Source organism: Anser anser, assembly GCF_964211835.1.
Source record: "Anser anser genome assembly, chromosome: 1".
Classification (NCBI taxonomy): domain Eukaryota; kingdom Metazoa; phylum Chordata; class Aves; order Anseriformes; family Anatidae; genus Anser; species Anser anser.
In genome coordinates this window covers 16,398,910-16,414,265 of record NC_139720.1, presented here as the reverse complement: position 1 = coordinate 16,414,265, position 15,356 = coordinate 16,398,910, and the positions used below count along the sequence as shown (strand labels likewise).

General features: G+C 41.5%; 1 protein-coding gene across 1 annotated transcript in view; it reads right to left on the bottom strand.

Moving 5' to 3' along the window:
* CPNE8 (copine 8) overlaps positions 1-14,701 on the bottom strand; it is a 105,258-nt gene extending 90,557 nt beyond the window's left edge. The window contains exons 1-2 of the mRNA XM_083820037.1: positions 14,369-14,701; positions 2,273-2,313 (exon numbers count right to left, since the gene is read on the bottom strand). Of these exons, the coding sequence (XP_083676163.1) occupies positions 2,273-2,313; positions 14,369-14,490 (163 nt within the window). The 5' untranslated portion in view covers positions 14,491-14,701. The remainder of the gene's footprint in view (positions 1-2,272; positions 2,314-14,368) is intronic.
* Between the last annotated feature and the right edge of the window lie 655 nt (positions 14,702-15,356).

Below are 15,356 nucleotides of genomic sequence, written 5' to 3'. Positions count from 1 at the left end.
GAGAGTAACTCTGCATGGCTCTAACTTTTACGAGATCTGATGGTTGCGAATGCAGCGTGTCTAAAAGTGGATCTTGTGACAGTGGTATGATGCTGGTTTTGACACCCTTTTTAGCTAACAGGACAAAGTTACTGTATACAGACCAGTGTAAGAATGGCCTTTGTCCAAACAAACAGACACAGAGGAAAGGTATCCTGCTATACTTCCAAGTAGAGAAAAGAGTAGCACTTTTTATACCATGCTCTTATCCCTTTAACTGTTACAGTAGGGCCATATGTCTGCATGGAAATAAAGGACACTGGCAGCAAACGGATCAGCTAGTAAAAAGCTTCCACAATACTAAATCTACACTGTTTGGAGGGTATCCATAATCAAAGCTGCTTTGCCAAGTCATTTCTTGAGCGTGAGTACAGTACGAGCACTTTCAGATTTAACAGTTTCCCCATTCTCTCTTTACTAAGGCCGGTAATACTGTATTACATGTTTTTAATCTGCTAGCCTGAGACAGATAGGCCTGATTGGCAGAATAACTGGATGCTTACAGTGTGAGCCTAGGCCTCCAAAGCACACCATCAATTTGAGTGCTTTAAATAAGCTACTTACCAGAAACAAGAAAGCAGTATGTTTGGAAGTGATAGGCAAGGTTATGATGCTTTAAAAAATATTTCCACATACTTCACCTTGAATCTATAAAAAATACCACCGGATTACTTCTCAGAAATATTTTAAAGATAGATAGTAAGGTTTCTACAGGTTTTCCTATCCCTTCCCTGGCGTGGGTCACCCACCAGCCACAATCCCTTGTAGAGGTATCCCTGCCCCAGCGTGGGCTGCCCACAGACCATAGACTCTTCAGAAGTCTTTTGCACGCAGTGTCTTGTTTAAAGAGTGCATTCCCAGCAGCACATCTTCAGAAGTATGGCTCCAGGAGAATCTTCAGCAGCTGTGTCTCTAGCCCCTAGCTGCTGCCACTTTCTTTCTGAAATGCGTTCTGGCAGGGGCACTGTGTGCTCCCCTGGCTGGCAGAAGTTCCAGCTGGCAGTGGTTACTCACAAGGCTTCCAGAGCTGACTGCAACTAGCTGTGACAGCCACAGAGTGATGCGTGGCCTCCTCCCACACAAGTCACACGGCAGTCGCCTGCTACTCAAATCCTGTGATTTATGCCTAATACAGTTTCCTACCTGAGAAAATCTTGAAGCACTTATCCCTAATAGTATTTAAGTTTAAAAACTAGACATCTCATCGCTTTTGCTGAAAGATGCCTTGATTCAACACAGAAAGCCCTGAATTTAATTCATCAGGGGCAACATACCATTGACCACTTTTCAAAATTGCTTAAAAACCAGTTTGCTATATGCAAGATACTCAGTTCTGCTTCTGCATGATTTCTCTACATCAGAAGTATGGTACTGCCTATGTCTCCATTAAAAAAAAAAAAAAAAAGTTTTAAAGCTTAGAAATGTCAAAGGCACTCCTAGCTTCATGCAGCTTTTCCCCAGGAAGCAGAAGTAATCAAAGTCTATTGTGGAATCTCTCTCAAGAAACTTTTGATTAAGAACTGACAAATAGACCCTTACAAAAGTACTCGAATGTTTGGCACTGCCACATGACTCAGTATTCAAGTACATCCCATCAGGACATGGTTACACGTCCAGACAGAAATGCAAGCATGTATGTCTTGGGTTACTTGCAATGTCAGTAAGCACAACATACAGTATTTATTCTACGGAAGAAAAGCCCAGGCTTATTAAAAAAAAAAAAAAAAAGGAACACAGATAAAAATAGACATGAAGAGCTGTAGAAGAGACAACATGACCGAGACAACATAATCTAATGACTAGTCAGTTAACACTGAAGAAGTACTTTGATCAACCACTATCAGGAAAAAAGCAAACAAAATTAGAGGACAATATGTACTAGCAGCAAGAAGTGCTCCCAGTTTATCAAGTAGCTTTGAAAACAATCTAGAACAACATATAATTATTTAAAAAAAAAAATGTTTTTTCTGCATTAATTAATTTTAAGAAAATGTAGCTTGACTGCTCAACTAAGGGACCATGTAGTTCAGGAAAGCAGGAGCGATTACAGAGTCTTTAAAATTCCAGTTCCTGTAATAGGAGCTATGAGCATAACCAGCACTGTTTTACATAATTGTCACAAAGACAACGTAAACCTAACTGACATCAAGAAACCACCCGTCTAATTTTTTATCCAGTGTTTACAAGTTTGGAATATAAGATGAGGAGATAAAATAATATGCTATATACTTACTTGGATCAGATTTAGAAAATGTATCTCTGTCCAAAAGATTTCTGTTTAAAAAGAGAGAGAGAAGTCATCTTAATAAAAATGGTAAAAAATACAGATCAGACACCAATGTACGTATGTTTCTAACAATACTGATCAGAAGTCTGCTTAGTTTTTTTCCCCTCCTACTGCATAAGATTTACTTGAAGTCAGTCAGCACCATCCCTTGAGTCCTCTCACCCTTCTTTTTGTTATACATTCTGGATTTGAGCAAACTAAACCTTAAAGCTCCAGTATTTTGAAGTGAGAAGTGACATGTAACAAGCACATTAAATATATGTAAGGGACGTCAGGAACAGAAATAACTTTAAATCAACAACTTCTACCATGCCAGTTGAACTGAAAAAAGCTTGGACTTCTTAAGAGAACGGTTATGAGATCTCAGAACCATCAGCAAATACCTAAAAGAATTTATCATGTATGAGTAAGGTTAAGCAAAACTAAAGAATAAACAGGACATATATCAAAAATAGGAAATTTCTAAGCACCTACAAAAAAAAAAAAGTAGGGAGAACAAATTTCTTTGTTACGTGATACAGTCCTAATGTCATGGCCATACTTGAGCCATCTTATTACTACAAATAAGTCTAGAGAAGCAGGACTGACCAAAAAAAGCATTCTTTCACAGAAAGCAATTCATCATCCCAACCATTTCATCAACCAAAATTAAAAAAAAAAAAAAGATTAAAAAGAAAATAATAATAATAATAAAAAAAAGGTTTTGACAAACCTGAAAAATGACCTGAAAACAGAAAACTATTGAACAGGGACAAGAAAGAGTTATTAAACTTAGGCAGCTAGATTAAGTTAGGTATTAATCAAGAGCAAAAAAAGCAGAATGGAGAATAGCAGTACATACAGCAGTAATGTTAAAATGGTTCTAGGCATCGCAATAGACTACAAATTGAATGCAAGTCAAAAACCTCGTGCCTTCGGAAAACAGGGCTTACTATTAAATAAACATATCAAATAAACAAGATTTAATAAACAAAAATGCCACTTTGGAGTAATTGTCTGATATTCTTAATGCTGGTAAACACTCAGTTCCAAAAATAAAGTTTTAGGCATGCCAATGTCTTGCATTCCAAGGAATTCATGGAGCCACTAGAGTCCAGAAGAAGCAAAAATCTAGGACTGTCTAAGAAGAAAACAATGCTGATCCTCATGTAGGCAGAACGAGAAGGAACAGGCCTGACCACAAGCTGAGTCTTCGGCACAGCAAGTACAGAAGTTGAACTTTCCCATTGTTTTACCATCTTTTGTTGTTAAAGGTGGCCAGACATGATGTGAAATCTCCGCCACTGAAGGTCTTTAAGAACACATTAGGTAGCTGCAAGTCATAATTAGTCCTTTGATCCTACCCTGGAGCTAGAGGATGTATTAAATAACCAGTTTACATCCCTTACAACTTATTATTTTTAATAATTAGTGCAGCCTCGTTAAAGGTCATCATTTATTACTCTCATTCAGATCTAAATCACATTTTCATGCTACTGCACAGTGCTGAAATGCATATTAATGTGTTGTTAAATATAGGTTTTTTAAGCAGTCCATTCAGACTTCAACAAGGAAAAAATACTGGATCTCCAGCTTATATATTGCCAAATCCACAAGTCAGAACAAGCAATATGAAAAAAGATAGCTTTAAAAGAACGGTATATTTATTTTAGCCAAAGGATTAAGATAAGCATTTGTGAATGAACCTGAAGTCTGCACATACTTCTTCAGAACTTCTCTAATCCATTCAGAAATGGGATTTTTATATGTCCATGTTTATATTCAGAGAGACTGTATTCAATCTTAACCAACAATGTGCAAATATATATTGAAATCTTAACAAACCAAGGAAAAACAGTATTTTCGAGTTTCTATTTAATAATGACCACTACAAACTGCTTCAAAGTATGGTACAGAAAGTTCTGCAATGCCAGAATTGCCAATCTAAAATGAAAATCGTGTCTTATTTCATTTTAATTATACGTACCTAGATATGTCATTAATTTGTGGTAACTAGATTGTTTTTATTATCTCAAAATGAGTATCTGAGAGTGTTATAAAACTCTAGAAAAATTCAGATTAAGGGTTGTACGAAAAAAATAGCACATTAGGTTATGGGTAGTCCTCCCGTAGTTAGATAGACTGGCCATACCAGGTATCATAAAGTTCAGTCTATCCTGCTACTCTGATTCCAAGAGAGGCAAAAAGTACCTGCCATGGGAAGATGTAAGAACAAGGTAAGAATCTGTAACACTGCCTGAGAATCTTCCTAGTCATCAACCATTCACTGCTCAGGGACTTAATGAACTAAAACACTGCGATACAGCCAACATCCCTTAAAGGAGGGTAAGGCTTGAGATACTGCAGTTTAACACAGTAACTCAGGTCAGTAAGTATCCCTAATTCACAGTTTTGAGATGATATAGCTTGTAATATCCTCAATTTGATCCTTTGTACATTTTACCATAAATAAACAATGTCTTCAGCAAAGTTTGCAGACACGTCTGATTTTCCAAATCATTAATAACCAACTAAAATAGCAACACAAGAACTTAGCAGGCTGTTGAAGCAACGCAGGCAATTTTGGAAGGAATTTAAAGACCAATGTCAACAGGAAAAAAAGAGCCTGATTTTCCCACTAATTCCTCTAATAGCTCAAGAGACTGCACAATTTCCTTTGTGCATTTTCATTTCAGTGGGAAAACAATCAAAATGTTCCTTTAAATATATGAAAACTGCATGGCACAGAAGCATACAACAAGCTACCACCAGAAGAAATGCAAAAAGCAAAAGGAGAAAGAATACTGGATGAACTTCTAGAATTTTATGTAGTCTTTATCCCCTTAATTGTCAACAGCACTTTCTGCACAGTCTTAGCAGAAAACATTTTTCCTTAGAAAAGCATTATCTTTGTTAGTACACTGTTTTGCCTCAGGAAATGGTCCTAGGAAAGCTCACAAACTCAGAAACTAGAAATGCCCAAAACTTCTGTTACTTCCTCCTAACCAAAATAACAAGAGAAACAGACTTCTATTTCAGCTGAACATAGTGAACGTATTCTTTCTCTACCCATTATGCCTTTCAGATAAACAATGCGAAAAGACAAGAAAAGGAAATCATTAGGAAGGATAAAAAAGAATCCTTTTTTTTTTTTTTTTTTTAACCTGGAGGAACATGTACATCAATTACCTATAGCAAAAAAGCCCAGTAACATCTGTGCAGAAAGCATTATTCTACCATCACAGATCCTGAAGGAATTCATTTTGCACCTGTTCTGGACAAATTCTGGAGTGGACCTTCCAAAACACTTGCAGTAGCATTGATGACTAAGGGAAAAAACCAACCAAACAAACAAAAAAGAAATAGGAGTCATGGCAATAACACCTACTTAGACTACACTGGAAAATACAAGGGAGATTAGAAGATTAGAATTGCTCGAATAAAGATTTCTTTATCTGTATAACGAGAGTAATTTCCCCAAGTAAAAAAAAAAATAAAAATAATACAAATCTGTAAAAAGAGAAGTTAAAACATTTAGCTATGCCTTGCAGAATCACGTTATTCACAGAGTTTCACAAACTCCAGAAAGGTTTGTCAATATGATACAGTTTCTGCCCAGTGCTTTGCTTCAAAAATTTTCTACGTTTCATGTAAAACTTTAAGATCTCATATTTCTAAACCAGATTTTTTTTTATGATTAAATGATCTAGTCAGCTGTGGTAGCTGAACAGAAATCATTATTATGTTGCTTTGTGTGATCTGAATATACTGTATATACATAACATATATATGTTGACAAAGACTGACCTACCTTAAAAAATAGCATTTACTCACCTTGTTCATGAATACTTTCCTTCTAATTTGACTTTTTTTAAATGATCAATGTATTAACTTCCTGCTCGGTAATTTTCTGTTATAAATTTAACCCTTCTTATGCTTAACTTAGAAGTAAATTCGATTCCTCCATCAGAAATGCCAGAAATCTGGCACTGCAGAACAGACCACAGGAAATACAGAACTGAATATTTTAAAGTCTATTTCCCTTGTTTCAAAAAACTGTTCATTTTACTGGACAAATACCTGTTCCTATCCCGACCCCACAAGGTGGGGTTTTGTTTGTTTTGTTCTGTTTTTTCCTCCATCTCGTTCCCCACCCAAGTGACCGCTATGTGTGACGAGCCACGTTTTCCTGGAAATGGCCCAATGCCTGTCTCTGAACAGGAAGCTGTGAATAAATTCTGTATTTTGCTTCACCTATTAAACTGTCTTTTATACCAACCCACCAGTTTTCTCACTTCTGCCTCTGCAATTCACTCCCCCATCCCACTGGTAACAAAATTTAGTTACCCATGCAAGACTGATTTCATTTTTTAGAAAACATACATTGTCAATGTATTAGATTCTTCTATTAGCATACCCCTACTTTTCTCAAAGTACACTTGAATTACTCCCTGGGAAAAGGAATTGTTCATTAATCAGTTATCCTGGTTTGGGCTGGAAAAGAGTTAATTTTATTCAGAGGCTTGTATAATGCTACGTTTTGGATTTGTGATGAAAATACTGCTGATAGCACACTGATGTTTAGTTGTTGCAGGACAGTGTTTACACAGAGCCGAGGACTTCTCTGGTGCTCGTGCTGCCCTGCCAGCGAGCAGGCTGGGGGTGCACCAGGAGCTGGGCGGGACAGAACCGGGACAGCTGGCCCAGGCTGACCAAAGGGATGTCCCATGCCACCTGATGTCACGCTCAGCAACACGAGCTGGTGGGAAAGAACGAAGAAACGGGGACATTTGGAGTGACGGTGTTTGTCTTCCCAAGAAACACATGATGAGCCCTGCTTTCCTGGGAATGGCCGAACACGGGAAGCAGCAAATTAACTTCTTGTTCTGCTTTGCTTGTCCATGCAGCTTTGGCTTACCTAGTTCATTAAACGAATGCGTTTAAATTTCCTTCACTTATTAACAGGCCCATGCGCTTTTTTTAAGGAACATCCTGAATAATAGAAGTATTTCCTCTTTATTTTTTGTGCAGAACAACATCCATTTTACTACTGACCGTAACTTAACTGTATTACACCTTAGTAGTCACCGTCCCTCAACTTTAACTGATACCATTGGACTTGCAACAGTCAGCCCTAAGACGACGTATGGTCCAGAGAGTCTACTTGAGTGAAGAGTCCACTTGACTTCTTGCAGAGTAATTTCACAAACAACCACTCAGCTGTAGTGCTAGCTTAAGTAGTCACCCTTCCATAGCTACTCTGCTCTTCTCCTGTATTCTGCCAAAACGCAATAAAAAGGAAGCTAGTAGCCTCCACGTCTCTAGATCCAAAACGCCCTGGACCTCAAAGTAGACCAGGCAATTTCTCAGAGTTTTACCTTCTTTTCAGAATGACTGGTTCTTTTAGGAAAGGCCCAGAGGTGAGAAACTGGTGGCTCTCCTGACTAAGAGGCAATTAGGATGATCTCTTACTTTCTTTTCAGATTGCCTCCCCTCTTTGGGGCATTTACGGGACTGGGAAGAAAGCAAACACATCTCTGACAAGCAAACTTAAGAAAACATCCACAGTATCTCTTTGGAGAAGTAACTGACTCTACTTGTTCAGAAGAAGATGAAGAACTAATTGTCAGCCTCCCAAGTAACATCCTTTGTCAAGCTGCGAACAGATTGGTTCAGATGTCACTCCCTGGAGAAAGAGGGAAGCAAGTTCTTATGGCAACACACAAAAAACCTTCTCTGGCTAGATGTACAAAAACAGTTTTAGGTCGACACCTCTACTAAAACTGCTGACTGCTCTTGGGGGTTAAAACAACAACGAAATTGCCAAATTTGCATACTTCAACATAGCAATACTTTTGCAGCTGTTGTTTTGTGGAAACTGACTAGAAATAGTTAGGAAAAGATACTCTTACAGAGGAAGCAGACCTGTACAGATACTTGGTCTGTTCCACTTTAATTTAATGTCCATTTAGGAACATGTCCTGGGTTTTGGCTGGGATAAAGTTAATTTTCTTCAGAGTGGCTGGTTTGGTGCTGTGTTTGGGATTTGGGAGAAAATAATGCTGATAACTCACCGATGTTCTAGGTGTTGCAGAGCAGTGCTTCTACAGAGGCAAGGACTTTTCAGCTTCTCGTGCTGCCCTGCCAGTGAGGGCACTGGGGGTGCACGAGGAGCTGGGAGAGGACAGAACCGGGACAGCTTGCCCAAACTGGCCAAAGGGATGTCCCATACCATATGGCATCATGGTGAACAATAAAACCATGTGTTTTTTACAATAAAACCAAGGGGTTGTTGGCCAGGGGCTGCTGCTCGAGGATTGGCTGGGCATCAGTTGGCTGGTGGTGAGCAATTGCATTGTACATCACTTGCTTTGCCTTTTTTTTCCCCATTTGTTTATTTCTTTTTTCCCCTCTTTCTTATTGAACTGCCCTTATCTCAACCCACAAGTTCTTGCACTTTTCTTTTTATTTTTCTCCCCCATCCCACTGCGGAGTGGGAGGTGAACGAATGGCTGTGCTGTGATTAGCTGTCTGCCTGGTTAAACCACAACGGCACAACACAAACTGGTTGAACTCTGCTTCAGCACAAGCCCAACTATTACTTGAAAACAACAAAATGAGCCATCTATATTTATATTCCTAATGCTAGGCAGCTAAACAGTCTGTAGCTCTGAGCTTCTAAGATGTATCCTGGGCGATGGCACTAAGGATCCCTGGCAGCCCAAGGATCTGTCAGTTCAAGCTAATGTCAACTCACCAGTCCTTCTCCAGCTGCTTTTACCCAGTCCATCCAAGCCTGTGGAGATGCTGTTCTATTTTGGATATGGTTTCTTTAAGGATATATAGCTAACAGAATATTTTATTAATGTGTAACAATATATAAAGCATAAAAGCAGATTTTGCACGGTTTTTCTGAAACAGTTCTTAAAAGGTATACATCAAAGTAGTCATTTAGAAAGTGAATGTATACCATCCATGTGTGATTCCTCATTCCTTCTCAGCCACTGTGGGCTGAGGGAGGAGGCATTGCTTAGATGGGCAGAGAAAGAAAGGAAAGAAAATAAGGAAAACAGTACTAATACAGAAAGCCTTAATACAGTTGAAGCTGTCACACACTTCCTAGTACCTAGTCCTTTTTCTGCTGTCAGGCTTTCCCTTGTATTCCCTTCCTGAGGCCTAAGACTGTCAGCTTCAGCTGTGGGAGGGCGTCACAGCCAGCTGCCAGCGAGCATCCCACAGGAGGATGAAGTTCATGGTAGTGGCAGGGCTGGCGCAGGACGTCTCAGGAGGAGTACGATGTTGATGGTTCCTTCCTCCAAACTCTGAGGCTCGCTACTATGCCCTTCTGTGCAGGTCACAGCTAGCCCATTCTACACAAAACAACCACTCGCTACAACTACCTGCAGAAAAACTCCGGTTATATCACACAATTATACAAGCCAAAGTGAAACTATCTCAGCAGCAGCCAACCGGTCAGTAGAAACCCAAACAAAGCTCCAGCTGGGCAGAGACAAGTTCAGACAGAAGCTAACAAGTCCCGAGACCTTGCACAACTTGTACGAAACCTGGGACCTGTTCCTAACAGCAGCAAGTCTGCGTCTACAGGGCCGCAGATCTCAAATTCTTAAATTCTACAACTCACACGTGTGCCTGCTTGAAGTGCAAACAATACAGACACGTATGGGAAAACCCAACCATGCAAGCCATCGGGAATGCACCTCCGTGAGTGTTTTGAAGGACACTGCCACCCATGTATATGCTTCTGGTTTTTTTTTTTTTTTTTTCCTGAAACACCAGTTTTCCTCAGCTGAAGCCAGCTGGTTGTCTAGGAAGTTTCATTTCAAAGAAAAAGACATGCAAGATCAACCTTCTGTTGTCAGCCATACATAACCACTACACGGATTTTTAATCCAGCCTGGACACACGTACGCAAAAGGGCAGGTAAATGAAAACCAGACTTACAGACTTACAATCAGGGTGAATTTTAGTTCCTGTACTTTGTATTATACCGAGTTACAAGCTCAAAGAATTTATGTATTATGTATTATGAATTTCTATCAAATGATTAATATTCCAAATACCAAGGAGGTAGGTATTCGGGCCAGAGAGAAGAGATCTTGCTAAAAATCAATCCTTAGGACAATCAAAGATATAATTAAACGTGCTGTTGGGTACCACAACCGCCAGAAAGCAACTGGTTAAGACTTCCAGACAGCCAAGCAAATGGAAAGGCAAAAACCCAGAGGTAGTAAGTTTTGTTCCACCACATAAGAAACCTGAAAACAGATTATTTTCATAACTGAGAACAGGATTTGCTTAATTCCATTCAGCCCATTCATTAACATGAGATTTCTGTACAAATTGTGAAGCAGCAGAGAGTTCATTCAAATGAGGTACAGGCAAGCAAATGTATTTCTGCTGAATTAACCAGAAGGAGTCTGTGCTGCCTGCTCTGGGAATACCGACAGCGTAGAGCCTGCCTGGCACAAACCCAGAATGATGAGGATAGTCTGCTCGACCCTGCATAAAGCCTAGCAGACCCATGTCAGTATTTTATAAAACTTTTCCCATCTCTCTGATGACCATGGCATCTTTGATATAATACTAGAAGTCATAAAATGATCAAACTACAGCTTCACTTTCCTATAGATACACACAAATTACTCTTAGGAAGACAATTCTGTTTGATAACTTCTCATTCAGTAAGTAAATTAACATGGGACATAATGAAACTCTTGGCCCTCCTTATAAGATAAGGTTTCATAAAGACTGTGGCTCAATCAGGAGACTCCAGGTCAGTCCACACCGCAACCATGTGGAGCAGATGACCATTATACAGATCACAACAAAAACTGAAAAACTTGAGAGCCCACTGAGTAACTGCACTGACAGTAGGGAAGGTGGGACCAGGATATGAAGTTCCTCCAACATTTAACATGCAACTGGATTGCAATTAACAAAGAACACGACCAGAGAGGGACATACAGGATGGCAGGCACGAGATGAGCAATCTCAAATGTTCCCATTACTTCCTTCCGTGAAACGTGGCCTGGAGCTTACCTCCTGTTCACATGGGACTGCAAGTTTCCACCCACAGCTTCTAAGTGTAGATTCAAGTCTAGACATACGCCTAAATCGGTGTGCTATGCAAATACACCTTTGGAGGAAAAGGAACCTTTTGGCTGGAAAACAACAGTAAAGATAAAAAACAACCTATATTCTCTTTCACTTATCGACTGGAAGGCCGAGGTCCTGATCCTTTCTTTCACCACAGGACAATCATCCGAAGTGATGCCAGTCCACAATCAAAAAAAGGCCGCAAGGCGGGTGACAGTCTTCATCAGACCACGGATACGCTCCTGGGTGCATGACGGAGGGAGCTACAGGGTGCAGAGAGAGATGGCTTCTAAAACAACTGGTCCAGGCAACAGTGGACTCTTACCAAAACCAAAGGATCCCTTGGGATGAGATGTTTAAGTTGTTCTGCCACATTAGATCTGGCCCTTGAGCCAAAGAATATAGATTCCTTATAAAAAAGCCTTAGAAGCTTAGAAATCTACATCTTACAAGAGCTGGAAGAAGACCGTAAACTTTTTGTCTGATAGACACTGGGTAGTAATAATTAGAAAGAATTAAATGACTATCTTGCCTTCCTAGTATTTCTAAAACTACAGCCAATGCTGGCATTCAATGAGCAAAGAGTATCATAGGAAAGATTTTTATTCATAAAGAAGCCCTGGAAGAGCATCAACTGACATTCATAGACAAAGATTTTCCATGCCATGAGATGCACCTCACCTAACGGCTGCCTCGCAGGACCCCAAAGCTAAAGCAGGCTGGCTTGCAGAATAAAAAGTCATGCAACCCCATCTGCATAGTACTGAAATCTGGTTGGTTTGATCACGTTGACAGTACTGGCATGCTAAGCAAACTGACTTGGGAAATGCCAACAGATGAACCACACTGGAATGTGAGTAGAAGCTGAACAGTAGAAGCCTTACTGAATAAACAGAAATAACAAAAACAAAACAAAACAAAACAAAAAAAACAGAGTTAAAAGGATTATCTAGAATCAGAAGTTTGTTTTGTGACACAGTCAGACATAGAACCAAACACCTTGCACTGCTTCACTGGCCACCAATTACACCACATGTGTAAACTGAAAGAAGTTCCCATTATTACTATAATCAAAACAAATAAGGCAAAAAATATCTAGGAAAAAAGTGTAATTATCAGCTGATAACTACTGATATAAACTAGTAATCAAATTGGCTCTACAACTCCGCAGATATCAAGAGAAAATTAATGTCATGACTCAAACTATTTTCAAAGCATTTCTCTCCATATGTTTAAGTATACACAACTGCTAATTATTAAAGATTTTCAGCATTCCCTGAACTTTGCACAGTGGACTCTTGCTGTATTTCACAATTTCGTTTTGCACTGCTTTTCCAGCGCTTTAGCCAATGAATGTGTTTACAGATGAATCACAGCCATATGTTACTGGTTAATCTCTGCCCCATTCACTTTACACTCAATTTCAAAGCATGATTTTGCAATCAAAAGCTGTCATTCCAGCACATGAAGAAGGGAATCACCTGGGTAATTCCCATCCTTCTGCACTTGATATTGAGACATACCAGGGTGTAAAACTGTTTTTAAAACTTTTTTTCCTGCTTCAACAAAGCAGACATGGCTTTTGAAGAGATGTACAGAGAAACTGACATGTAAACTAAGTCCTGAAATTAGCTATAAATAAGGTAACTAACATCAGAAATGATCGGCTATATCATACACCTGCCTTTCTTTATTATCTGATGGATTCCCAAATAACTATAAAACTAAGGTTAGAAGCAAACGTTGCAGGTTGATACAAACAATACCTGGAAGGAAATAAACTTCCATTATCGTGAACTGGGTCAAAACTAGCACAAGAATTCTGCCATCTTTAATGGTGACAGGTTATTTGAAAAACCTGAAAGTAATATAAAAGGTCCTGGATTGCTTTTACACATAACAGCATGCCTTTCACGGGACCAAGGTTTCTGTGGTTGCTGCTAGTAAACTTTGTGGAGACAGGCAGAGCATCAGCGTGTTTCTTTGTCAGCCTAACGTCAGATTTAGTATTCCAAATTCAATCGTATTACATTTCTCATGGCCTCTGCCTTCTTCTGACATGCACCCCTGATAAAACACCAAGCCGTACTTTATTTGCTAAGGGAAGAGAGGTAGCAGTCTGACAATTTAAGCTTTTTTCCTCTCACAAGCAGCAGCAACTCTCGGGCAGCTACAGCAGAAAATGGAGTGCCGGGCTGTAGTACAAACTTTGCCTCGTCTCGCATCAGGAAACCACACTGACACTTCAAATCAGCCGCTGGACGCTGCCAACTCTGCCGGCGAAAGGAACGGCTGCTTTCCAACTACGAGCACGTATTTTAGCGGTGCTGCGAAACGTGAATGGAAATACACACGTAGAAAGCCACAGAAAATAATTTTAGACCTCCAACAGAAAACGCTCTGTTCCCTCAAGGGAGAAAGCGTTATTTTTGAAATACCGATAAACACACCGAGGCCAAATAAATGTTGAGGAACGAAACTGTACACACTGGGATTTCTGTTACAGGCGTGCATTTTCTTATTTTTAGTTTATTAGCGACAACGTTAGGGTAAAACGTGACGAGCTTACACGCCCGGTTTCGCAATACTTTTGCAAGAGAGCCTTCAAAAAATAAAAATACACGAAGGGATTACTCCGGATGGGAGTTTTTTCCTTCCTCACCCGCGGCACTTGGGACAGCTCCAGAAGTTAAAGAGCTGCTGGAGGAGGCGAGGCGCGGGCACGGCGCGGCGCCCCTCGCCCTGCTCCTCACACGGCTGGCTCGGGAGGGACCCAAATGGGACACGGGAGGGACCCGGCAGCGACAACCGGGGCCACAGCAGCCGCTGTCCCCCGGGGGACCCGCAGCAGCCCCGCCGAGGGCTCGGTGTCCGAGCAGCCGCCGCCCCGTCCCCCCGCCGCTGAGGGGGGCACCCCCGGGAGCCGTCCCCCGGCCGCCGCCTCACCTGCAGGACACGGAGAGCTCCACCTTCGTGGCCGGGATGCTGGAGCTGAGCGCGTTAAAATCCCCCACGGACGCCATGTTGGGGAACCCCCCGCTCCTGGCCGGCTTCTCCAGCCCGAACATGGATGGGGCAGCGCGGAGAGGGAGAGGATGGAGGAGGGAGAGGAGAGGGAGGGAGGGAGGGAGGGAGGCGGCGCCAGGCGGCCCTCCCCACAGCGCCACGCCGTCACCGCGAGCGGGAGCCGCCGCCTGAGGGGACGCGGTGCAAGAAGCAACTTCAGGGGCAGCCACGGCGATGTTTCAGCCGGGAGCGGAGGGCGGTGGCTCCGCTGTGAGGTGGTGGCTCCGCCGTGAGGTGGCTCCGCTCCGAGGTGGCGGCTCCGCCATGAGGTGGCGGCTCCGTCTCTCCGCCAGGGGGCGCGGGGCAGGGGCGGCTGCGGCGGCCGCTGCGAGCTCCCGGTAGCTCGATGCCCTGTTTGGAGAGAAACCTCTTCCAGTGTCAGCGATTTCACAGCGTCAAGCGGCGCCCCGGGGTGTTTTGGGTTGGATCCTTGGAGAAATTTCTTCACTAAGGGGGTTGTGAGGCATTCCTGAGCATTCCCTGAGCAGGGAAGCGCTTAGGGACGTGGTTTGGTGGGTGACATTGGTAGCAGGGTGATGGGTGGACCAGATGATCTTGAAGGTCTTTTCCAACCTTAATGATTCTATGATTCTGTTCTGAGTCACCATCCCTGGAGGTCTGCAAAAATAGTGTGGATGTAGAGCTTAGGGACGTGTTTTAGTGGTGGACTTGGCAGTGCTAGGGTAGCGGTTGGACTTGATGATCTTAGAAGTCATTTCCAACCTAAATGGTTCTGTGGTTCTATGGTCACGTTTCTGTCCAAAACCAATTACTACAAGGTACTTGAAGGAAAATATGTGTTTTCACCTTGGTTGTTCTCTACACTAACACATTGAAAATGTGAATTTCACCCTCTTGTGTACCCTCT